The 26,661-nt window shown below is 39.8% G+C and overlaps 1 protein-coding gene across 3 annotated transcripts in view; it reads left to right on the top strand.

The window, feature by feature from the left end:
* The first annotated feature begins 1,763 nt into the window (after positions 1-1,763).
* The window catches only part of SMC5 (structural maintenance of chromosomes 5), a 60,203-nt gene continuing 35,305 nt past the window's right edge, over positions 1,764-26,661 (top strand). For all 3 annotated transcript variants that reach the window (XR_010069132.1, XR_010069133.1, XM_063320688.1), the window contains exons 1-11: positions 1,764-1,913; positions 4,994-5,135; positions 6,297-6,349; positions 8,581-8,743; positions 10,445-10,579; positions 13,193-13,333; positions 17,639-17,800; positions 22,336-22,407; positions 23,298-23,553; positions 24,686-24,840; positions 26,455-26,568. Coding sequence is in view for 1 of the 3 variants with exons in the window: in XM_063320688.1 (XP_063176758.1) it covers positions 1,771-1,913; positions 4,994-5,135; positions 6,297-6,349; positions 8,581-8,743; positions 10,445-10,579; positions 13,193-13,333; positions 17,639-17,800; positions 22,336-22,407; positions 23,298-23,553; positions 24,686-24,840; positions 26,455-26,568 (1,536 nt within the window). In the remaining 2 variants the exon portion in view is untranslated. The remainder of the gene's footprint in view (positions 1,914-4,993; positions 5,136-6,296; positions 6,350-8,580; positions 8,744-10,444; positions 10,580-13,192; positions 13,334-17,638; positions 17,801-22,335; positions 22,408-23,297; positions 23,554-24,685; positions 24,841-26,454; positions 26,569-26,661) is intronic.

Genomic DNA, 26,661 nt, shown 5'->3' with positions numbered 1-26,661 from the left:
ACATCAGCATTTTAGGTGTCTTTCTTAGCCAACTGCGTATTCTGCTGTGTTCCTTTGTTCTCTGCAATGTACCGTGTTACATCTTGCTGCTCTTATGTTCTGTATTAGCTTTTATCTCCTCCCTCTCTTCTTTCAAGAGGCCCCCTTGGACCAAGCACTGCCTACTTTGCGGCCTTCGCCATCTCCTTTTTCCAGCTTTTACCAGCATCCATACTAACCAGACCCTGGAAAATGCTTCCTGACAAATTGTGGGAAAAACACATCTCTTCAGCAGTCTCCAATGGGAATATGTTGAAATGGTTCTCTGCCTCTCTCTCGTTTGGCTGGAAGTCACCATTACTTAATGAGTTCAACGCTACCATTTTGGTCTGCCAGCTTGAGACATAACTGATTTAGAAGACTACAATTTTTATTGATTAGGACATTACCAACTAATAAACCAACTAATATTCTAATTAGCTAATAAACACACCAATGTAACTAATTTACAATGATAAATTTTGCATTCAGTTACACAGCTATTACAAAGCTATTATCACAAATCTTATGAATGACATACTTCCAATTTTATTATCCTTTCCCCTCTATGCCACATAGTACTAGGGTGCATTTCCAGGGGCCAGGTACCTGGTTCATACTGGGAAAACATTGTTTTCCTTGTAACCTTTCTAGGATAAACCACTCTAGTTATGGGTTGATTCCTTTACCTAGTGCCACTTAACGACAAGCAGTTTGTTATCTCTGTCTTTCAGCAGTTCTCACCAGACTCCTGTTCCCTTGTAAAATCTTTGGCTAGTTATGAGGCCAGCAGGAATCCTTGGTCCGACAGAAAAAATAAGGCATGTGGGAAAGGTAAGGCACCTGCAGGAGTCTCAGTGACACCGGTGACTGCCCTGCAGTCAAGGTGCCAAAATCTCATACACAACACATTCCTCTAGGATCATTTCTAAAGGACGTCTATCCTTCCTACAGACTTCCTGATCTCTGAAGTAACACCCGTAAACAATGTTTTTTCCTGCTATTTTGTTAAAAATTAAGAAAAAGCAAGCAAACCCAGACAAGCGCTGGAACGTGAAAACAAGAAGAGACCACTCGCCCGGAACCCGAGCCTGTCCCCATGAAGGCAGGCAGATAGACACCAAGAAGGCGCCCACTTCAGAAGCCCTGGCCGCCCAACTGCTCGGCTGTGCTGCCACCTCGTGGGGAAGCCGCCACCACCGCACTCCCCCGCCACGTTCCGCGGCCCAGCCGCCGGGGAAAAGGCCGCCAGCGGGCGGTAACAGCCGAGGGGGCCCGGGGGCTGCAGCCCCGAGACCTGCCCAACCGCCTCCCACCCGGCTCGGGGGAGGGGCCTCCCGGAAGCAACCTAAAGGCAAGCCCCGGTGCCGGTCGCCCCTCTTCTGAGGGGTGAGCTCTGTCGGGGCGGCCTCCGGGGGCTCGGCGCCCGACCCGTCACGACCCGCGCCGGCCAAGGGGCCGCCACTGCGCCAGGAGAGCGAGACCAAGACCCCGGCCCCGACCCGCCGCCTTCCGCCTTATTGACTGAAATCGAAAGCAATACAACCTCCCTCTCTCCTCCAGCCAATGGGCAACAGCGCGGCACGCCACAAGCCAATGAAAGGCTTCATTGCGTCTTAGTCCCGCCTCCGCCGACCAATGAGCGCGCTCCTCACTTGCCCGCCGTTTCCCACCTGCCAATGAGAGCCAGGCGCGGGGCGTGCCCTCGCGGCGGCAGATGCAGGGTGGGCACGGGAGGTGGGGGGGAGGAAGATGGCGGTGGCACCGCCGGGTAAGGGGAGCCTGGGTCCCCGCCAGGTGGGCGTTGGCGGCAGCCTGCGGGCCGTGAGGAGCGCTGAGGCGCGCCCCCACTTCGTTGAGGGCTCCATCGTCAGGATCTTCATGGAGAACTTTCTGTGAGTGCGCGGTCGGCGCTTCCTCCTCCCCGGTGGCGGCGGCCGAGCGGCCGCCATTGGCCGCGGGACGCCTGCGGGCGTGCGGGCTCTCCGCCGTCTGGGAGGTCGGTGGTTAGCCTGCGCGGCCCCGGCTTCCCCCCTCCGCTGGCCCGTTTTAAAGCGTGTGTGGGGCTGGGGAGCTGGCGGTTAAGACGGAAGGGCGGAACCTGGAGCGGGGACGCTGTAGTGGCACGGAGCGGGGAGCTGCCCTCGGTTAAACGGGGGCCTTGGTAGGGCCCTGGGTACCGAGACGAGTCGGGGCTGGAAAAGGGAGTGCTTGAAACGTGGGTTTTTTCCTTGGAAGGTGGTGATGCCTTGCTCAGAGTGGGGAGAGGATCTGCTGTGTGGATTACGGGTCCCGTAGGTTCTTATTGCGGTGTCGCATCCCTGGGGGTGCATTCACCGGTGGTGGCCGTGTCGACCCTTCTTCCCCTACGGTGGTGGTGCCTGTTGTCCATGTGAGCCTCTGCGTGCTTTTTTTTCCTCCCCATTAGGTGATTGTCAAGCAGTGGAGGAGGGAAGGGTGCAGAAGATGTTCACAGGGCGGGGGAGGCAGGCCTTGGGAACCATTAGGATAACATATTTGTGGTGGTGTGTTTTGTACCAGCTTCTGTGTATTGGGAATACTGTTCTGGTTGCAGCTATTGTAGTCGATAGTAGAAGTTTTCACACTGTTTTCTTATGGCTGGTGTGCTGATAGCTCCATGTCAGCTTTGGGAACAGTTCTGAGTAGCACAGTTCTTAGGTCACATTACAGATGTCAAATTATGCTTCAAACGTAGTAGTTTAAGCCTCAGCATGAAGGGTTCAAATACCTTCTCTTCCAGAAGTGCATGGATTATGTTGTTTTCTTATCATTAACTGCTTTCTGTTTCTTCTTTGGTGTTAGTGTCTCAGTTCTCTGTTTGTTTGGTATAGTGTGGGAACAGAACATCAAAAGGTGGCATTTATTATAAATTTGGGATGTTAGTTAGTTTAGTTTATATCATACCAACATTAATGGTTTGTCTTGAATTTGCATGCTGGGGCTTGCTCTCTTCCAGTAGTTGCTATTGCAGTAGGGACGCTGGATGCACACAATGAAAGATGCCTAATACAACTAAAAAAAAAAATAAATCACTGATAACAGGCTAATGTTTTAGGTTCTTGTAACTCACAGAATGGTAGGGGTTGGAAGGGACCTCTGGAGATATCTAGTCCAACCCCCCTGCTAGAGCAGGGTCACCTAGAGCAGGTTGCACAGGAACGCATCCAGGCGGGTTTTGAATGTCTCCAGAGACGGAGACTCCACCACCTCTCTGGGCAGCCTCTTCCAGTGCTCTGGCACCCTCAAAGTAAAGAAGTTCCTTCTCATGTTTAGGTGGAACTTCCTATGTTCGAGTTTGTGCCCGTTACCCCTTGTCCTGTCACTGGGCACCACTGAAAAGAGCCTGGCCTCATCCTCCCAACACCTATCCTTTTAAGTATTTATAACTGTTGATAAGATCCACCCCTCAGTCATCCTTTTTACAGACTGAAGAGACCCAAATCCTTCAGCCTTTCTTCATAAGAGAGGTGTCCCAGTCCCCTAATCATCTTGGTAGCCCTTTGCTGTACCCTCTCCGTCAGTTCCCTGTCCTTCTTGAACCGGAGAGCCGAGAACTGGACACAGTACTCCAGATGCGGCCTCACCAGGGCAGAGTAGAGGGGGATGATGACCTCCCTCGACATGCTTGATAACTCAAGAAAGCTATTGCATGATTTGTCAATACAGAGTTCCACAGAGGGAAGGGATGCCATCCAGAGGGAGCTGGACAGGCTTGAGGGGTGGGCCTCTGCAAACCTCATAAAATTCAACAAGGCCAAGTGCATGGTCCTGCACCTGCGTCATGGCAATCCCAGGCATAAATATAGGCTGCGTGGAGAATGGATTGAGAGCAGCCCTGAGGAGAAGGATGTGGGGGTGCTGATTGATGAGAAGCTCATCATGAACAGCAACATGCGCTCGCAGCCCAGAAAACCAACTGCGTCCTGGGCCGCATCAAAAGAAGTGTGGCCAGCAGGTCGAGGGAGGTGATTCTGCCCCTCTGCTCTGCTCTGGGAGAGCATCCCACCTGGAGTACTGTGTCCGGCTCTGGAGTCTCCAACATAAGAAGGACATGGACCTGTTGGAACAGGTCCAGAGGAAGGCCACGAAGATGATCCGAGGGCTGGAGCAGCTGCGCTATGAGGGAGTTGGGGTTGTTCAGCCTAGAGAAGAGAAGGCTCCGAGGAGACCTTATAGCGGCCTTCCAGTGCCTGAAGGGGGCAGGAAGGATGGGGAGGGACTCTTCATCACGGAGTGTAATGATAGGATAAGGGTTAATGGTTTTAAACTGAAAGAGGGTAGATTTAGATTAGATATTAGGAAGAAATTCTTTACTGTGAGGGTGGTGGGGCACGGGAACAGGCTTCCCAGGGAAGTTGTGGATGCCCCATCCCTGGAAGTGTTCAAGGCCAGGCTGGATGGGGCTTTGAGCAGCCTGGTCTAGTGGGAGATGTCCCTGCCCATGGCAGGGGGATTGGAACTAGGTGATCTTTCAGGTCGCTTCTAACCCCAACCATTCTGTGATTCTTGCAAAGCTTAAGACCCAAGTACATTGTATGGGTTAGATGAGTGGAATCTTCTGCGACTGCAGTGCAGCATGCAGCTGGAATTCAATGTAGCAGACCTGACTGAATTAACTCAGTTCTCTTTCTGTTTTTTTTTTTTTTTTTAATATGTAAAATAATATGATGTGCTAGTGAAGTCAATAGGAATTGTCATTATGTGGCTGGATTTCATTCTTTATGATCATTTGTTTTGAGCCGGTACTCTGGCTGGTAGGAATGTATTCCACAGTGTTTTATTGTAGTGTTAGATTTCACTCAGATTTTCTTACAAAACAGCATTGGAGGATTGAATCTAGATTTGATAAAATTCTCTGTCATATTTAATATAATGATGAAGTGATTTAAGCAAGTAAATTTTTTTCAAGGTGAGGTAGTGTTTATAATGTTCAAAAAATTACTGTGCTTTCCAGGACATATGATGTCTGTGAAGTACATCCAGGACCCAATCTGAACATGATTGTGGGTGCTAATGGAACGGGAAAGTCAAGCATTGTTTGTGCCATCTGCCTGGGACTGGCTGGAAAACCTTCTTTCATAGGGCGAGCTGATAAGGTAACGATGAGCTTCTGTAATTTTCATGTTTGTTCTGAATTTCATTAAGAGCCCTGTCCAACCGAGGAAAGGGAAAGAGACTGTCTTCCTTGATACGCTTTATTTTTGTAAAAAGTAAGGTGTCCAACTTGTGCAATAACCTGGTCCAGAGACAAAGGTTTTTACCAAAGGGATTTTGTTTTACTTAATTACTTGTTGTTTTGGCTGAATTATGTACTGGAAACACCTGAACTGTACTGGAGCGTCAGTAGACTGGAGGTTACATTTCAAGGTGTCCAAGCCTCCACAGTGGAGAAGGAAAATGCCACCTAGCACATAAATAACATTTGACCAGAAATACCAACTCAGGGAGAAATTAAAAAAAAGTCTAACTTAAATTTCCAAGTGTGTAGAAACTGTAGAAATGACATATCCTTAATGTGTCTGAGAATTTATCTAAAAGCATGGAGCCACTGTTCTTTGGTTTAAATGGAAGTTGGATTGTTTTGGGTTGTGCTACTATTATTTTCATTTTTTTGTTCCGAAGGGATCATGTGTTGACATAGTAGGAAGTTTGTATTGTCAAATTTTTAAGTTTTGGTCTTGCTTTCTTGGATATTCTGCTTGGATGGAGTATATTTCAGTAGATTTTTGGAGTACTGAGTCTGGGTACCTAAATGATTTTACATATTCTCTGGTTGCAGCTCCGTCTTAAGCAAATGTAAATCTGAAAATAGACTGCATGGCAGCACTGTGTGTTGCTATTTTTATTAGCTTTTCATGTTTATATATATTTTTTTATATTGTTAGAATTAGCAGTTCTACTAGTAGAGATATTTGGCAATGTCTTTCATTTGTATTGCTTTTGTTCCCTGAATTCATGAGAAATTCTCTCTGTGGGTCTGCTGATTATAATTTGTTCAGTTTTGGAAGTTGAAATTGATCAGAAATTGTTAACCTGGGGAGAAGTTCTAGTGCTACTAGTTGATAAGGAAGACAATAGTGTGTCTTCCTTTATTTTTAGTTAATACAGAGCGAAAATAAAGTTTATGTTTTAATTGTAAGTTTTCGATAAAATATCCCATTACAGCAACTCTATTATACAAATACATATTTTTGTAAGAGATTACATTTTAATACCCTGTTATTTTACAATAATAATTTCTATAATTAATTTTGTAGGTTGGCCTCTTTGTAAAGCAGGGGTGCTTGAAAGGTGTAGTAGAAATTGAACTGTAAGTAGTAAAATTGCATTTCCTCATACATTTTTAATTAGATTATTTCCCCACACAGTTATTCACAAAGTTGTGGAAAAAAAAATCTGGTATACAGAGGTCTGTCTTTAAGCTTCCTTTTTTTCTTTTTTTTTTTTTTTTTTTTTTTTTTTAAATACAGACTTTGAAATTTTAAGGTTAAATAATTACCACATAAGAAATCAGCAGTGATGGCTGGTCTTGATTTATTTCACTTTCTGAAGCATTTTACCTTGTCCTGATGTACAAAGAATATATAGATAAAGATTGATGTTTGTGGTGTGTTTAGCTTCTGATTACATTTAGGGTTCAATTGATTTAGATACAGTCAGTTCTGCAATCATGACGTAGTGGCTGGAAATTATTTTTAAAGAAGAAAACAGAAAGACAAAGTCTAAATTTTAAAACTAAATGTTCTGCCCTCACTGTCTTGTACTGATACTGCTGGTATGAGGGACTCCTCTACATTCTTACTGAAAGCATCGCATTCTGAAACCAAAGAATAAAAAAAAATAGTAGATCTAACTAATTCCCAGTTAATGCATTTTTCTTGGTAAGCTTTTGCAAAACAGAGCAACCAAAAATCATGTGGACTTACTCTATAAAATTCCATCATTAACTTGTGGTTATAGGGCAATATTACATGCTTCCTGTAAGTATTTTTTTTTTTTTGACAGCTGAGGAGACACTATCCTAATAGAGTTCCTAAATCTAAAAAAAAAAAAAAAATCTTAAGGTGGAGCTGCAATAGCACAGGTAGTTTTGATAAGTCTTAACCTGATCTTTTTGCTGAACTAAATAGAACATAGAGCTAATCAACTGATTCAAAGCTTGAGTTAATTTGTGTAACAATTGGCCACCCTGATCAGATTGGATAAAAAGAAAAATGTGTTCAGGAAAAAAGATATACTGGAACAAGTCTTTGAAAAAATCCTATCCAGTTTCATTCTTGTGGGAGTGATCAAGTAAGACATTCTTTGGAGACTGGCCAAGCAATGGGTCAGGAGGTAGGATGTCTTTCAGGTAGATGACATGATTGTTTCAACATAGATACGTCCCAATGTTACTTGAAAGTCTGAAGAAAGACTTTCAGTGTGTGAAGACTTCGCGTTTTTACTGTAGTGGTTTCAGTGTAATCCAGTCCTTTGTCTAACTGGTAGAAAATACTTAAATGCAACACGTAAGGTGAGAGAGCTATGATGCAGCAGATAGCTTTTTGACAGGAATTTTAAAATTTGAGTTCTATAGGCATGCTCTGTCTTAGTTGCATTTGGCCCTTGGATTGTAACTAAAATCAGGAGTTATAGTAGCAAAAAGTCCTTAATTTGATCCAAGAAAGGAGCATGGCCTTGTAGGTTTTTTGGAGGAAGTCTGGTATATTCAAATAAGGTAGTGGATACTTGTGAGTGAGTAATGATATAGTCTTCAAGAAGTAGGCTCATAGCTCATATCCCTATGGCACTTAGAAGCTGTTGAATTACTCTCTTCTACTTCGAACTCTATTCTTGAGTCTCCTAAGATACGTGGCCTCCAAACTGTTATGAGCCCTTATCCTTCATCCTTAACAATATGCTGACTGAACAGGCACTAGCCTATTTCTAAATGAAAATGGTGACCAAAATTTCAAGAGTTTTTGACTATCTCATTGCTCATTTGTTATTGATGCATTTTAACCAGGCTAAATTTTTGAAGATAAGCGTTGCGCACAACTGATGTACGTTTACCATTCTTTAAAAGCAGAAAATGAGAACAAATTAGTATTTTTCATGCTGTATGATACTATTTTTATTCCCAAATGGAATGTATATGCAGGGCTTATTGATGCAGTTCTGTACACTAATATTCTTTTACGTTAAAGGCGTAGCATTAGTGTTTACCTCCTGCATACCAATTTTAAAATGTACTAAATGTCATATAAAAATACACTTTATATAACTATTCACATCTGTAACAACATTTAAGTGGTTCTGCATTCAGCATGAATATGTCATTTATGTAAATAATTTCCTCTGAGTTAAGATTTGCAGATATTCTTGATGTTTTACTTGTGAGATTAATTAAACACTGAAGTTCTGGATGTTTTCTGAAACATGAAATGTGAATCAGCTGCTACTGTCCAGTTAATTTGTATTAAACATTTAGATACCTTAAAGTTTTAATACCATTACTCTAACGTACTTTGACACTTGCTAACATTTCTTTTTATTAATCAGGTCTAAGACACCTGACAATATCATTATCACACGTGAGATTCAGGTGTTGAACAACACATCGGCATGGTTTATCAACAGAAAGCCAGCAACCCTGAAAACAGTAGAAGAGCAAATAGCAGCCTTAAACATTCAGGTGGACAATTTGTGCCAGTTTCTTCCTCAGGTATGAATGAATTTTGAAAGACAGTGGGTGCAAATGGATTGCTGTGTTTTGAGAGGGTTTGTTGCTTCTTAGCTTTTGTAGCACTTAGTGATTTAATGGGACAGTGCAAAGAATGAGAGGGATGAGGTAGCCATACTGCTGTGATGGTGAAAGAAAGGAGGAACTGTGTGACCGTTAGGATCACTATTTGGATGGTTTTGTACCTGCTGTCAGTTGACACTGAAAGGAAAGCTGCTGATGTTCCCCATGTTGGTATTTGAGTAGCAGCACTAATGGTGGTATCTCTGTGTCCTGTCTGTGCTGCTGTGTGGATGTTGTTAAACAACAAATCTGTAGGGAAGTTTTTTAAGGTCTTGAGTTCTAGCACTGTCTCTGTACCTTCACTTGCCTGGTTCCTGTAGTTCTGCACCCCTGACTTTTCTCTGGTTATATCCAGTCAGTTCTTCAGGATTGGATCCTGTACTTGGTAAGTGAAGGGGAAGAGTGGTCTGGATTTCTTTCTTCAAAAAACAGAAAGCAGTCCTACTAAATGACTCTAGAGTTGCAACAGATACTGCTACTGTAGCCTTTTTGGTAATGTCTGTGGCTCAGCAGTTTCTTGAGCAACAGCATAGGACTTACAGGTATTTAGGATCAAATTATGTAAGTGTAAAATCATCCTGATGGAAAATAGCTCCTCAAGGAGAGAGAAAATTAAAGAATAATTCAAGCAGTTTCTGTGTCTGAATCCATGCTCAGGCACGTCAGGGTTTCTGTGCAGATAACTAAGTTGCCTCACAGTTGCACTTTAAAAAACGCTGTGGCAGGTTCCTTCCTAAGACCCTCCCAGTTCAGTGAATCATCAGGGATGGTAGTAAAAGGAAACCTTATCAGAGCCTAACCAACCATAGGTTTATTGTTCTATTCGAGGTGAAGTGCATTCAAGAAGACATGCTGAAAACCATGAAAATTTAGAAAGCTCGTATTGCAGAAACAAATATTCGGGAGGGGGGGGGGATTTGTTTATGTATTCATGATATTTGTTTAGAGTAGAACTTTCTGCATACTCTACCAAAGTAACTTTTCTATTTAAAACAGCTTTTTTTCTTTGGTACATAAATGTCAGTTCAGTGAATATTACTGTGTTGAAAATTTTGGTTCATGTGCTCTCTGACACTGCAGCAATGGTAATCACATCTTTCATTCCAGTCGTGGTTCTGAGCTGTTCCTCTGCCTCGCATAGCAGCAATGCTTTCTGATACCCTTGGCTGCTAGCCTTAATATTAACTTCTACATTGCTCAACTTTTGAGCTAAGCATTTATACTGGGAAGTATACAGCAGCCTGAGAACCAACATTAAGAATACAGTGGAATAAAAACTTTAATTGTCTGTGCTAAACTGTCTTATTCAGAAGAATGTTAGCCAATTCAAAAATAATGAACCAACCCATGTCTTCAACAGCTACCCTCAAAAGCTGTCAAATTTAAGCTTGAATCATTCCAGAACAGCTCCAAGAAAACCATGTATGAAATCTTAAAAATGTTTAGGAGGGTTTTGTTGCTAGTCTAGGAGGTGGGCATCCTATGCTTAACTTCAATGGCATAGAACTGTGAGTCAGGTGGTGTTCATGATAAATTGGTTATGGGATTTAAATCCAGTATTACTGTATTGCACTGTTCTAACTAATACTGTATTTTTGTAACTGTTTTTTTATTTTGTAGGACAAAGTTGGAGAATTTGCAAAACTGAGTAAGATTGAGTTACTTGAAGCTACCGAAAAATCCATTGGTCCTCCAGAAATGTACCAATTTCACTGTGAACTGAAAAACTTCAGAGAAAAGGAAAGAGAACTGGAGGTAAACATGTACAGTATAGAGATAGAGGGCAGTGACTGTAGGGAAATTAGCATAATAAAATGTAACATGAGATCTTACCAAATTAGAAAGTAGTATTTATTTCCAAAGTCTGGGGTAAGTTGATTTTTACCAAATCATACTCATCTTTTCTCAGAATTTATTCACTCCGACGCTCACATGCTTGTAAGCACGAAGACACGTGTGCAAGTGTTCTGGACACAGAAGATGAGGGATCATAGAATCATAGAATCATTTAGATTGGAAAAGACCCTTGGGATCATTGAGTCCAACCACCAACTCCATTCTACAAAGTTCTCCCTTACACCATATTCCCCAACACCACATCTAAACGACTCTTAAACACATCCAGGGATGGTGACTCCACCACCTCCCTGGGCAGCCTGTTCCAGTGTCTAACCACTCTTTCCGTGAAGAATTTTTTCCTAATGTCCAGCCTAAACCTACCCTGCTGCAGCTTGAAGCCATTCCCTCTTGTTCTATCGCTAATTACCTGTGAGAAGAGACCAGCACCAACCTCTCTACAGTGTCCTTTCAAGTAGTTGTAAAGAGTGATGAGGTCTTCCCTCAGCCTCCTCTTCCTCAAACTAAACAGTCCCAGCTCCTTCAATTGCTCCTCATAAGATTTATTCTGCAGGCCCTTCACCAGCTTTGTTGCCCTCCTCTGCACTCGCTCCAGCACCTCGATATCTCTCTCGTATTGAGGTGCCCAGAACTGGACACAATACTCAAGGTGTGGCCTCACCAGTGCTGAGTCCAGGGGGACAATCACCTCCCTACTTCTGCTGGTCATACTATTTCTAATACAAGCCAGGTTGCCATTGGCCCTCTTGGCCACCTGGGCATACTGCTGGCTCATGTTCAGCTGTTTGTCAGTTAGAACCCCCAGGTCCTTTTCTGCCAGGCAGCTCTCCAGCCACACTGCCCCAAGCCTGTAGTGATGCATGGGGTTGTTGTGGCCCAAGTGCAGGACCCGGCACTTGGCCTTGTTGAAGCTCATTCCGTTAGCGTTGTCCCATCGGTCCAATCTATCCAAGTCTCTCTGTAGAACCTCCCTATCCTCATGTAGATCAACACTCCTGCTTAGCTTGGTGTCATCTGCAAACTTGCTGATGATACACTCTATGTCCTTAGCACATAGAATGTGTTGGGTTGGAAGGGACCTTTAAAGGTCATCTAGTCCAACCCCCCTGCAGAAAGCAGGGGCTTCAACTAGATCAGGTTGCTCAAAGCCTCATCAAGTCTGGCCTTGAATGTCTCCAGGGATGGGGCCTCCACCACCTCTCTGGGCAACCTGTTCCAGTGTCTTACCACCCTCATTGTAAAGAACTTCTTCCTAATGTCTAATTTAAACCTACCCTGCTCTAGTTTAAAGCCATTGCCCCTCGTCCTATCGCTACGTGCCCTTGCAAACAGCCCCTGCCCAGCTTTCCTGTAGGCCCCCTTCAGGTACTGGAAGGCCACTATGAGGTCTTCCCGGAGCCTTCTCTTCTCCAGGCTGAACAATGCCAACTCTCTCAGTCTGTCCTCATAGGAGAGGTGCTCCAGCCCTTTGATTATCTTTGTGGCCCTCCTCTGGACCTGTTCCAATCGCTTCCTGTCCTCCTTGTGCTGAGGACTCCAGAGCTGGACGCAGCACTGCAGGTGGGGTCTCACCAGGGCAGAGTAGAGGGAGAGAATCACCTCTCTTGTTCTGCTGGCCACAAATGCCTGTTGTCAAGTACTCATCACTTCTCTGGGATTCTTGACTGGCAACAACTTCTCTGGACTGATCTTCTCTGCCTTTTAGAAGTCATTAGCTGTTATAGGGTGGTCCTTTGCTTTAATCTTGCTGACTTCAACTTCCATAAATTATGGACAATATTGTTGCCTGCTAACTGTTTTTCCTTGTTTGGAATGTTAACAGACAAAGAGGAGAGGGGAGAGTGTATGCAATAAGCTGCAACCTTGTTGCCATCCTGGTTTAAGAAGGCAGAGTCTTTCCCTGAAAGTTACTTGTACTGTGATCTTACCAGAGCACAAGCTTAGTCATCTTTGCAGAAATAATGTGATCCTTGCTATTACTGCTGCGAATGCTGTCTTGGGAACAGTGTCTGTTGTTAGCCATACAGGCCATTCTTTTAATCCTTTGTTGTGCTGTTTCTTCTTATGCTTGTGTGCGTGCATGCATTTCCACTCATACATACTATGTTCACATACCAGCATTAATGGTTCTGTTGCAAATCTCTGCAAGACCTTCCACAAGCATTTTTGCTACTTGTAGTTATCAAAAGCAGTTATGGTGGTTTAGAAATGTCTAGATTAATGGAGGCTTGAGCTGTAGGGAGTAACTTCCTGAGGAAAAAATACAATATTTTCTTCAGTTTAAGATTTCTTTTTAAATTGGATTTGTTTTCAAAGAAAATATGTGATAAACGTACTTGAAAAAGCTGTAAAACTTCCTAGTTGGGTCGTTCCCCTCTAAATACTGCTATACTAAAATGTCCTCTCTAGTCTTAAATTTCTGCTTTAATGTACGGGTGAGGTGCGGACTATTTCTGAAAAGTCTTTTCACAAAGTAGGTACTGTAAAACATGAAAATGTATATTCTTACAGAACTTGTGCAGAGACAAAGCTAACTCTTTGGAGAAAATGAGACAGAGGATTGAACGATACAAACAAGATGTTGAGAGATACCATGAGCGCAAGCGCCATCTAGACTTAATTGAGATGCTTGAGAGGAAGAGGCCTTGGGTGGTAAGTTCTATTTTCTTTTCAGTGTTTTTCCTACCTATCCTATTTTTCCTAATACCGCAATATTAGAAATATGCCAAAAGTTTCTTTAAAAGAAATTTGACCAGAGTAACTTGTACATCATTACCGTTGCTTGGTGCAAACACGCCAGGTCTTGAAATACTGTTCTTGACCAGACTTTGATCAGAGATTTTCTTGCATATGTAGCTGGACTGAAGAAGTTTGTTGAGAAGTAACTTAACTAGTTACTGCCCATTTAGGAAAGCCAGTAATATGAGCCAAGAATAGTACTCCTTTTATTCCTTGCAGGCACAACTGGCTTAATTTAAGCTGTGCTTAGGCAGTTCCACTTACTTCTTTCAGCTGTAACTTCTTTTTACAGAACGCGTTTTTTGTGTTGTTTGGTTTTTTTGGATTTTTTTCCTGTTTTTTTTTTTTACAAGTTGCCTTCCCCCTTTGCTAATTTTAATTTATTAATTGAGGTTCGGTGTGCATGACATAAACCATGGTGAATATAGGTTGCCAGTCTCAAAAATGTTGGCATTTGGAGAGATGGAAATTTTAAACTAATTTAACAAATTTAAAAGAGCCTAGAATCAAGGTAATTTATACAAAGCACAATAAGTCTTTCTGAACAGCACTACAATCATCAGATTGTAGTTTGGTTTAATATTGAATGGTTGGACTGATTAAATTATTTATAAACAGCTTAAGTGATGTGGATTTTATTATATTGAAGCAACGTGTTGTTTGCCTTGTTTGCAAGTTTTATAGAATTCATGAAATACAGAACTTCGAAAAATTTACATGTAGTATTTGTGGAGGATGCAAAAAACTTTTATAAGGTACTTTGCAATTTTGCAGATAATGAAGTCTCACATGGGTATACAAAGAACTTTATGTCCCTTGTAGCTTGGAAGGGCAATTGGATTCAGGGAAGGTAACTTCACTGCCTTCAAACCTTCATGCTAGCAGCACAGAGGGATATAGGAGCAGCAACTGAAATAGATGTATGGTGGTAGGTGCTAAGGAGGTGGGCTATACGCACTGTGCTGTTAGGATTGGACTTCTGCACTTGCCGAATGATGCAGGTCTTCGCTACTAGACATAAATTAGCCTGGCTTAGTTAACAAGAAGAGAGTTATTTTATTAGGAGAGATGTAAGTCTTGAATAGTTAATGTGGACTGGTACTGATTGTTCTCTACTTCAAGATATTTGCAGATGCAGAACTCTGAAGGCTGATCAGAAACTGGCAGGGGGAAACTAAGTTAAGACTCTTGTCTGCTGTCAGTTAGATTGCCTTCCATAAGTTTGAGAATAGTGCTGTTATTTATGTGTTTCTTAAGCAAGTTTAGACAGACTTCTTCACACCTTGCTCTTTCACAGCTGTCTTCTAGACAGTTTGCATTGCTGAGTATATTAAATACTTTTGGTGGGGACACTCAATTAGGAGAAGTTTAACTCTTTGGCCGCTGAATCCATAGAAACAGCAGTGTGTTTTGACACCTGCGTGAAGTTCCAATTTGCAGTACAGAAATCAATAGTGTGTACCAGATTGTTTACCAGAAGTCACTTGCCTGTGGATAATCTACAGTTGAAATCAAGGGTCATCAACGTAATTGTTTTACTAGGTAGAAGATATTTGACCTACAGGCTGCAACAAAATTTCACGTTTCATTGCAATCTTCAGTGTACAAGATTGTTGCTATTTTGTGGTTTGTCAAATCCTTCTTATAGAAGATCTCTTGGTATCCTCCTAGATTGTGAAATACCAAACTCTCTCTAAAAGAAATGCGTTCTCTTACAAGGGCATATTTCTTTATCATCTGACCTAGCACTGTTTAATCTTAAGAATAAATGTTTTTAATGTCTTAAAATTGGGCTCAGTAAAGTTGAGAGTAGCGCGGGAGTTTATTCTTCCTTCTGTGGATCTTCTCCTCCTATCCTTCCCAAAAGGTAGGTGTCTACTTGTAGATGAAACATACCTGGCTGTTTAGAATTGCCTTTGTAACAAAAGAGAATAGCTAGGTGAGACTCCAGAATAGCCAGGAGGCAGATGTATAAACACTGCACTATTTTACTAAATGGAGAAGACAAGCAGCCTGAAAACAGGTCAGATGAAATCTGACAGTAGATTATCTCTCGGTCCTAGTGGAAAAGAGGAAGTCTAGTGCTGAACTTCTGTATGTGGAGAATTTTACACCATTTTTATATACGTCTATGCCGAATAGGCTTTTGAGCATCTGCTTTAAATTCCATGAAATGGACCCTAGGAGTACAAGGGTACAAAGGTACAGTATTTCAAGTACAAGTATCATGATTAGGATTCGAGGATTTAGGGGGCATTTTAAGTTCTTATGTGTACCTTAATGGGAATTCCATGAAATGATTGTGTCATCTACAATCAGTGAGCAGATTTAAGGAGCTACAGTTTTTTTGACATAGCCCTTCTTTTGTAGGGTCTTAAAGAAAAGGGGTTTCTTACCCCTCAAAGCTTAAGTTTAAGGTAATAAGGAATACCATAAGGTATACTGTTTTAAGGTAGTGTAGTGGTGGGAGGTGCTGTTCCTCCCACTGTAAATGTCCTGAAAGAGTGTAATTCTGAAAATGTGTTTTGACCAAGTCGTATCCATTCTTCTTTTCTTCCTCTTCCATTCACAATTGGTAATAGCTTTGTTATATAGTTTAGGCAAAAATATCTCTTGGGAGGGCTGGAATCCTTTGGAAGTTCTGCAGATCTTTAGCTAAGTGCATAATTACAGGCATCAAGGTTATTTGCTTAAAGGTTACCCAAATACAGAGGTCTACTGGCAGTCAGGTTTTCTTAAGGTGTTAAAGGGATTTGCTGTATAAAAACCATATCATGACAATTTCTACAGAAACTTGCCTGTACTTTGTATCTGAAGAAATGAGGTTTAATTGTATGTGTGTGCATTTTCTTTAACCTTGAAATATAATACCTTATTTAAAGAAGGGCTGAATTTTAGGCTTATTCTATCAGCTAAGTGGAAGTACAAGTGCTTTACCTCTGTAACTTTGTAATGGTGGCTACTGATTGTATTGCACATCATAGAATTATAGTAGCTTTCTTCAAATACTTTTTGGCTTTATCAGAAAGATTTTATGAAGAAAGAATTTGGATTTAATAGCCTAAGTTGATTTATTTGTGAGTAATCGTGTGTGTTTACAAACAGGGTAATTAAATAACTAATTAGGAAAAAATAGTAGCAGATAAAGCAAAGTTTGTTGTTACATATAAAGCTTGCAGGGTATCTTTATTATTTTTTTAATTCTCCAAAGCTTGTAACAATCCAGGCATATGCTCTAAATCAGGAGCTTTCTTCAGCACCTGCCAAATCCAGCAGCTCTCCCTTCTTGTGTACTCCCATGTGCATGTATCTACTCCTCCTCCCTCTGGTCCTCTGAGTATCTTTTTTTTTTTTTTTCTCCTGAACCCCTAACACTCCTTGAAAGTCATGTTCTTTTTTTGGTGGTTTTTTTTTGGTTGTTTGATTGGTTTTGGGTTTTTGGGGGGCATTGTTTGTTTTGTTTGGGGCGGTTGGGTGTTTGTTGTTGGTTTTTTTGTGTTTTTTTTTTTTCCCCCTCCAGAGTGCATAACACACAAAAAAATCACTAGTAATGACTCCGTCAGCCTAAATTCCCACTTCTTGGACTGGACGTTCTTGGTCACCACACTGCTTACCATCTCTTTCTTCTCACGAATGCATCTCCAGTTAAACTCCCTACATGGTGACTTCTGTGATATTTGTGGTGTATGGCGGAGTTCTTGTTTGTTTTCCAAAGTTCTGTTCCGCTCTGTCTCTCTCCTTGGTTTACTTCAGGGTTATGTCTGTTACTGGCTCTGATGATCTGTCCAGCTCCTTCCTTTCCTTTCTCCTGAAGTTTTCTGTGGTTATTTGCTCCTTAGCTTGAGGACTTCTGCCTAAGTAGTGCTCAAACTATGGACAGAAGGGCTAAAGAATTACTTTTTCCACACCGATCCCAAATGGACTTAGAGGCAAGGTAATTGCAGACAAATTGGTCATTTCTTCTGCTACTTAAATTGCGTATTATTTAAGAACGATTAAATGTTTGTGCTTGTTCACTGGGGACTAAATGATCCCTACATCTGCAAGTCATAGTGATTAGTAACAGGAGGATTACTTAAGTAGTTTCTCTAATATTAGCTTCTGAATGAGATTTTTCTCCTAAAAACTCATGTACAATTTTATAAAATGTTAGAGCAGTATAAAATACTGGAATAGAAGACAAAAGTGTTTAATTGCTTTGCTTTCAATTCCTCCAAGGAATATGAAGATGTTCGTCAGCAGCATGAGGAAGTGAAACAAAGCCGAGACCAAGCCAAGGAAGAATTGAAGAGTCTGAAAGAATTGCAGTCCCCAGTGACACAAAAAATCCAAGAAACTGAAGAATATTATAAGAGCCTGGATATGAAAATCAGAGATAAGGTAGGCATTTGAAGTTCTCAGTTAACGTATGTAATATTTCAGGTGTTCCATGTTCAGCTTTGTAAAGTGTAAACCTCTTTCTTTCTAGTATGCCATAATGATGTGTTTCAGAAGACATTTCTCTGAAGTAATCATGCCCTTGGCTTTCACTGCTTTCTCCATATCTCTGTTCCATTAAAAGCAGTAATATTCAATGAATGCGTTTCATAGCAAACCTTCAGTAGCAACTCTGAAAGTCCACTCTCTTGGTCTTATAAGAGCATGCAAATTTTCTAATTCTCTTCATAGAACCTGCAAAATCTTCGGGGATATAATGTTACAATTTCCCTAGATTAGATACTTACATTAGTAACCTGTTTTCACCTGTTATGTAGTTTGGGTTTGTAGATGCTCTGTTTATCATCTTAAAATGTAGCCAGTTTGGGTAGTTAATTTAAGCTAAATTACAACTTCTCTGGCCTAAAAAGCATTCCTGTAATATTTAACCTAATTCCATAAGTAGGGTATAATTTTTTTATTAGACAGTAATCTTCTGTCAGCTGTGCATACTTTTATGCATAAGAGAATTTAATGGTAAACCTACTTGTGCCTTACAGCTTACTATCTGTTTTTTGAATTGCTGTTCTCTCTGGGGATATGGAAAATTACTATTTCTGTATGACAAATAGGAAAGTACTGTAATTCTCTGCAGAATTTTAACTAGCATGTACTATTCAGGTTGCAGAAGTCATTGTATGCATAGGCTGCACAAATTTTTAATGGATAACCAAAGTTAAATGATAACATGAGAATGTTTGCTGGAGTGAGTTCTGTTTGAAGATCACCGATCAGATCAAAGGACTTGGTGTGGAGGCACATGTGACACCTGTAGAAGACTGCTGTCATGGTGCATCTTGCAGAATCAGGGTCTGAAACATCAATGGCATTTAGTGCACTGCTAATACACTGTCCATGTGCTTTCTTTAAACAAACAGACACCCTTCCCCCAAACAAACAAAAAAAACCCACAAAACCGAAAAATAAACCAGAAAGACCAGACAAACAAAACCCACAGACTGTTGTTCACACCACTTCTGTTTTTGTTGTGATGTAAGCTGTACCAGGCAATACTGCTTATCCAAGTATGTTATTATCATTATTAAGAAAGGCCTTTGCTAAATGTATCCTTTGAATTTTGTGCTCCAGAGTACTGTAAGTGTTTATTATGCTCTGATTCAAAATATCTAGATGTTTAAAAATGTTGCAGTTTTATTGAAGTGGGCTTTTTTGGGTGTGGTTGGGTGGGGGTTTTTTTGGTTTTTTTGTTGTTGTTTAAGACTAAGTGTACTTCCTTAGAAGGAAGTTAGCCTGCAGCTTGAAATTAATTTTCATAATACAGTAAGGGCCTTCATGCTTGTGAAGTTCTAAGCTTTATTTTCACTGCTTGGTATTATCCTGCTAGATTTTATTTATACCTTTCACTTTAATTGATGTTATACTAATAATATTTTTTCAAACAGAAAAGAATACTACTGAACCATTGCTAACATAATTCTTAGAAGTATTGGGCTGTATTCAAATAAAAGTTATCTTCTGTTGGTATGAGTTATAATCTGTCTGAGAAACCTAGGACAAAACAGTATTAGTTTTAACTTGCAGGGACCATGCTCAGCATAGGCTATTTGCTACGGAACTGTGAAAGAAAAACTGAGGGAACGTACTAGCTGTACTAGCTGATCGACTTACGCTCTTGAATCACTATATTTTTCTGCTCAGTCTAACCTTGTGGAGTATTGGCTTTCACACACTAAAGATTCACAAGGTTAACTGTATGCCGAAGTGGTATTTAATTTGGGCACAGAGAATGAATCAGGTGTATTTTGTTCTACAGTATTCCAGAAGCCAGAAAGATGGGAAGGAGGAAAGATGCGACATTTGAAATAAATAATTTGTAGAAGACTTACTGAGATATTCCAATACTGCTTTCCAGAGATTATTTACCATTTTGATTGTAATATATAGCTGATACTATGTTGTCTATAATATTACAATGAGACATTTCCAAACTTGAGTTTTATTCTAATGATAAATGATATATCCGAATCTAATTTGAATGATTAATATTCCGTCTTGAAGATGGACCCCGTAGAGTCCAAATTCATGGAAAAAATCTTAAGGAAATATATTATATATCTGGCTATGGCATGAAAAATTTGTATGACAACAGACAAGTTAACAAGATGTTAGAGGTGTATTGCTGCTTTTTGAACTATTGTAGCAGTAGCTGTTTTTTGAATACTGAAATATGTTTACCTCCCACATACTTTGTTAGTTGGGCTGTGAAAATGAAGTTCTTTTAAAGGAGAATTAGTGCTGCTTGCACTGTGAGGATATAGTTTTGACCTAAGGCAAAACCCTAAGGCTTTTAAGTACCATACCTTAAAATTGCTTAAATTGATCATTCTTCATTAGTTCTTAACTTTTTCATAGGTGCTGCTTGAATTCATTGTAACTTAGAATTTTATCTTTGTACGTGCAATTATTTGGTGAGCATTTCACAGATAATTACACTGTAAGCCAGCAGGAGTTGATTAGTAAATGATTCTATTATAAAAACAACATAACTTTATTTTTGGCCCAAAAGTTGTTTTTTTTTCAAACCAGATTTCAATTTGGCATTAAGGGAAAGCAGTTTAGCATTTCAAGTCCTTTCTGTTTTGGATGCACAGACTTGTAGGGAACATAACTGTCTTCAGGCCCTTTGTCCAGGGTTATATCCATTATCAAATAACTGTAATCCTGACTGCTTCTTGAGATCTTGCTCTTGGTTTGAGGATATGTATGTGAGAGCAGAGATAAACCACCTATTCATTACACCTTGTTTGCGCTTTGCTGGCAAAAAGCCAGGCATAGTATTACAGATTTTGCCTGAAAGGAGCTGGACTGAAAGTAAAGGCGGAGCTAAATATGGGAAGAAATTGACTTATTGAGACACTGCATGACTATTTCTCTTGTATCTCTGTGTTAAAACCCTTTTAAGGATTTGGTTAAACTAAGAATTCTTGTAAAATTTTGTGCTTTGGCTGTGTAGGATATGTAGATTCTGCGGGGGGAGAAATTGGCCCTTTTTATAGCAAGAGGTTGGTAAAATTGTGTGAGAGAAGCCTAGAGTAGTTTCTGCTTTAGGCTCTTCAAAGGAATTTGAACAGAGTGGACTATGCAGTGCAATTTTTTTAGTAGTATTTGACAGTATCAAGCAGTGTGGTGTGGTTTTATCATGAAAACCATAAATACAATTACAGTTGTTAATCGGTTCTGTAAAGTAGGTATATATAAATGTATGATTAACTGAAAATACAATGATAATTGAAAAACTGAATTCTAGTTCCTTATTAGTGTCCTGATTTTGAGAGCCTTCAGAATTGTTTTGTCAATATTTCGCATCGGTTTCCTGGGAGAGAGCTTTCTCTTCAGAGTGCGTGCCTGAGGTCTTTGGAGAGAGCATCATGGAATCAGTACTGCATTGCAGTCAACTGCAAGACCAAGATATTTTATTTCATGTTGCCTTCATGCAAACAACTGTAGAGTTAGGGTCTTAAATATTTGTGCATCTTTCAGGTTGTGGGAGGGGAAAGATTCTGCATGGTTTTATTCTCTCCGTTCTCCATGGAGGCTCCATTGTCTCCATAGGAACACATTTCTTCCAGCAAGATTGATTGTTTCCACGTCTGCACTGGAATTTGCTTACAGTCCTTCCATCCTTCTGCAGTGTTCCAGTATTCTGTTTGTATTGTTTTCAGCCTTGAGGGTTCGGGGAAGGAGGAGTTAGGTTTGTAGAGAAAGCGTAGTACACTTTCACTTTGCTCAGGACTCAGCTGTACAAGTGCCTGGGCAAACTGACCTAATAAGACCTGCTTTGAGCAAGGGGTTGGGTTGCATGACGCCCAGAAGTCCCTTCCAACCTATATTATCCTGCAACTCTGTAGAAGCTGAGAGGGATAGAGAAAGAGTGGAGATATAAGTGCCTACACATGAGCCAACAAATTGTCAAGCTCAGCTGTATAGGATATAGCTTTAGCACAATGGACTTCAGAGGTGGGATAACTTTGACGAATTCTGTTTTGGCTGTCCTGTGTGTAGGAACTTATACCTTTCTTGCTTTAAGCGTAAGCTTTCCTTGGTAAAGTTAGTTTAGGAAAAGAGGCAAGAATATTTTTTAAGTGTAAGGATTTGAATGTAACATTTTTATTGCAAATGAGGATGGAGTTATTTTAGTTTCAGATTAGGTTAGCAGACTTCCTCTGTCTGTTATGCCCGAATTTGGAGATCTGTAGCTGAATGGTTGTGAACAGTTTATATGCCATTTTTCAGTTCTTCACAAATTGATGAAAATATACATTAGAGATACAAGTAAGAATAATGAGAAGCTGGTGAATATGACTTTGTCAGTAATCAAATGTGGAATAAATAGTTATGCATATATAGAATGTTCTTTAAAATATGACTTCTTTTTACAAATAACTGAATTTATGAACTAAATATCTTACTGTATGCAGGCTGCTGAAATCAAAGACACTTCTCAAAAATGTAAACAGAAGCAAGAGGTTTTGGAGATGAAAGATAAACAGGTAAGTCTTGATATTTGTACTTTTTTGGTGTTTCTTTGCTAATGTATTAATTCAGTCCTAGCTATAGCATATGCTGCATTCAGATAGAATGCTACTTCTTAAATTTGGCAGTAAAACACAGATAGGGTGGGGTTTTTTTGTGTCTTCTCTTCTGTTAGTGGAGAGGTAAACTTCTCTGACGAGGCTGCAAGAGCTTCCACGCTTCACTCTCTCCAGTCGTTAAAACGCCTATTATCAAACAGGTATTACTAAGGGACAGGTGTATGCTACATAAAATCAGTTACCTTAATACAACAAACGTAGGAGTAGGCAGTGTGTGTATGTATACTATATATTACAGGCTTTCTTGAAAAGCTACAGCCTCTATAGTACTGTAATGCACTCTGCATTAAACATGTTCTCAAATAATGTATGCAAGAGGCTAGGGTCGTTGCTTCTGTTAAGTGCGTATGTCCAGAATATGAAAGATATGTTGTAAAACAGAACTTCATCTAACCACTTGGTCAAGAAATTTATAAATTAAATGTTTAAGGGTGCAGTGTCAGTGTTGCACATTGGGTTTGTGCTGTAGGTTTTATGCAATCTTAGACTAACTTTCAAACATCTTAAGGAAGATCTTAAGCTTTAAGCTTCTGCTTTTGTAAAACTAAAGGAACTTCAAAAATTGATTTCAAGGCTTGATTGAATTTTTGCTTATGTGTTCCTAAATCTTAACAAAATCTTGTCAGTTCTTCAACTGTCATAGGTCTACTGGAGCTATAAGAGACTCTTTACGGTTTTAGTGAAGGGTTACATCAGCATTAAATACCAGTTGCACAGATGTCCTAGTTATTTGTTGTAAGTTTTGTATGCTAAACTCCTTTAATGTTGGAAATACTCAAAATTCTTAGATTGAAGAAATTTATCAAGCTTTGAGAATGAAAAAAGATGAAGAAATGGACAGACAGAGGAAAATACAGAACACTCACAAGCTGATAGAGGACTGGAAGAATGAACTCAATACAATGGAAGTCTCTGAGAATCTTCAGCCACAAACTGATGCTCTTAATAATGAGCTGAAAAAACTACAAGAAGAAAGGGCAAATATTGATAGTGATATCAGTGATATAACAGCAGAGAAAATGAACCAAGAGAGGGAAAAGAAAAGTAAGTTACTAGGGGTTTTGTTTCTTGATTTTTCTTTTCTTTTTTTTTTTTTAATGACTGTTCATACAGAATCTACTTGTCCTACTGTAGTGAAATAATTTGAGTCATTTACCTCAGGCCTCATAGCTGTGTCTTACACATATAGCAGTGCTCTTGCTCTTGTCTGTGACTGGTTTTATGAAAAGTAACAGAAACTGCAATTGACCTAAAAATCCTTCAAAAAATCAGTTTCCTCTGATCTCTAGGTAAAGAAGACTGCTTTGCCAGTTTAATTTTTTTCTGTTATTAAATTGAGGTGTGTACTGTTAGCAGGATACAGAAAAACAAAGCTGAAGGAAAAGCAGTTTGCTTTGAAGATGCGGTGTTTAAAATCATCTCCTTGTCAGTATATTAGCTATTGATGCTGCTTTTGGCCTTTCTAGATGAAGTTGAGCTAGCCTTAATAATAGTAAATTCCTTTATACTAGCCTAGGATTTACAATTAATTCGTTCTAAGATACAAAATTAAAAAAATTATAATGTAGCAGTTGTTGTATATATTCCTTGGTGAGCGTAGTATATTTGCACATACCTTTCTGTGGCACTTGTCGTAGAATCCGAGAAGAAACTCATGTATAGAGAGACCGAGTGACCGAGGGAAGGAGATGCTATATATTTTACCTTGAGAAGCACAGAAAGTATTTGATCTCTGTTTCTTCTGAATAGCATGTGCATTTGCACACAGTCTATTGTCACACATTTGGTTTTCTGCAAACGTGAAATAACACTCAGAGATTTCATGTTGCTGGTCCCACTACCTCTTTCTCTTGGCATGTTTTTGGTTTTAAATACAAAGATAGAACAAGTTTTGAAAAGAGGTGTTTTTAGGACTAAAATCCTATGTTTTTACTGCGCCACCGCGTTTTGTTATAATTTGGGTAAGTCTTCCTTTTATTTTAGATTTTAAGCTTTAATAGTGCTTAATTTTTCTTTAGAATAAGCAGCATCTTGATTGTGGGAATAGAAACTCTTAATTCTTATAATCTTGTAACAACTTTATGGCTGGAGTAGCGTAGTCAATAAATATTAGGAAATGCTGGTTATAATGTGTACTTGCTATGGACTCTGTTTAAGAAACTGCCTTAAATTACAGGAATAATTGATCGCCTCGGACAACTTAATAATATAATGAATATGAAAGAAGAGAATCTTAAAGGGAGATTCCGAGACACACACTCTGCTCTTATGTGGCTAAGAAAGAACAAAGACAAGTTTAAAAAAAAAGTTTGTGAACCCATGATGCTTGAAGTAAGAAAATTTACTTACTTATCACTCTATCCAGTTAATGTTTAGTTTATTTATGCCTTGCAAGGCTTCGAAAATGACATTAAGACTTTCAAGACACATCTTGGAATTTACAATTACATGTGGGATACATTAGCATGGTGAACTGTTTGTAATTTCAATTCTTTAGGCAATGTAGTAATAATCAACATTGAGTAAGATGGGGGGGGGGTTTCCTTTCCCTTCCCTCCTCATAAGCAATCCTTTATTAGGGACCCCCTTGCAGATTTCCTCTAAGGTACATCCAATCATTTAGACTTAAGTAGTTCTTATTTGCTGCTTAAAAAAGCAGTGATAGTTACAACTGAATACCTCCCCTTACAGCACAGCCCACTCGGCAGCGGTTACATGTCACTGGATCCCTGGGTGTTTTTGTGGTTTGCTTTGCACAGCCAGCTACAGACACAGAAACACCTCATCTATCCCTAGTTTTGTTTTGTGTTTTGGTTTGATGGGTGGTGTATTAGCTAGGAATTGCAGGACTAAATTCTCAGAGATACTGCTTTTCTAGTGTATTCCTCCACCATTATCCCATTCATGTGCAATATGTGCTCCATATAATGTGAAGAGGATGGAGAACTCCAGTGCATTTGTCCTCTTCCTCTTCAGAATTGCAAGCTTATTTTGATAGTATAATGCTACAATTTAAATTAGTTGAATGTTGAATATTTGCATACCAATTCTTATGCTTTGTGCATGCACTAGAACTATGCAAAATTACTTTTGTTTAGTATAAAATACCAAGTGTTTCCTGTTATTACCAGAACTTCCAATTCTTCCTGGAAGACCACATCAAGTTAATTTTATAAATGCCTTGATAGGATGCCTTTGCTTTTACTTTAAGGACTCATTAACCTCTGTAACATCCACTAGTGTCTGAATTTTTCTTTGTTATTGTGTAAGTTAGTCTCATGTACTCATTCTAGCTTTCAAATTGCTAGTAAGTGTACGCAGCCTTTGGCTAACTTGAGATTATTAACTTGTAGTTCTGTGTAATTTTGCCTTTGTATGTGACATTCTAACATTAACATTTCATTCAGATAGGAAAAGCTTCACCCATGTTAGAAGTGGATTTTTTTAATGATATTTTTTTAAGTATTCAAAGAGAATGCAATCAATCCATGAAACTCTGTCTTTCAAGGGCTTCACAGTTCTGGTGATGTTCACTGTGCCCAAATCGAAGGACATATGAATAATTTAGGTTGAATGTTTCTAAACAGTGAGATACCTTTAGTAGTACTGGAGCAGAGGCACTAGACGTGAGAGGTGGTGATTGCAATTGTAAGGTTAGGGTGGAGCAGAGGAGCGGGAGGTGGTATGATGGAGACAGTGATAGCTCCAGGAATGCTGAGAAAGGATATGGATGGCTAAAAACTAAATGCAATGACATGTGAGTTACTGTAGGTTTCCTCCCAAGAGAATTGGTTGCGAAAAGACAGGGAATGTGTCTTTAAGGACATTTAAACATTGTCTTTATTTTCTTTAAATGTAAAATATCATCTGACTGCTTAAAATGTTTTGGGGAAGGTGTTAAGTCCAATTGTATTAAATCACTTTCTCATTACCTTTCTTTATCAGATCAACATGAAAGACAATAGACATGCTAAGTATGTTGAAAATCACATTTCAGCCAATGACATGAGGGCTTTCGTTTTTGAGAGTCAAGAAGATATGGAAATGTTTCTTGTGGAGGCAAGTAGGCACAAATTTTAAAAACAGATTAAATACTGAGGTAGGAGCCTTAAACTTTGGAGTTTACCAAGTAAGTGTATTTAATAAGTTTTG

Source organism: Chroicocephalus ridibundus, chromosome Z, assembly GCF_963924245.1.
Source record: "Chroicocephalus ridibundus chromosome Z, bChrRid1.1, whole genome shotgun sequence".
Lineage (NCBI taxonomy): Eukaryota > Metazoa > Chordata > Aves > Charadriiformes > Laridae > Chroicocephalus > Chroicocephalus ridibundus.
The sequence above is the reverse complement of the archived record's forward strand: the minus strand, read 5'-3'. Positions and strand labels throughout refer to the sequence as shown.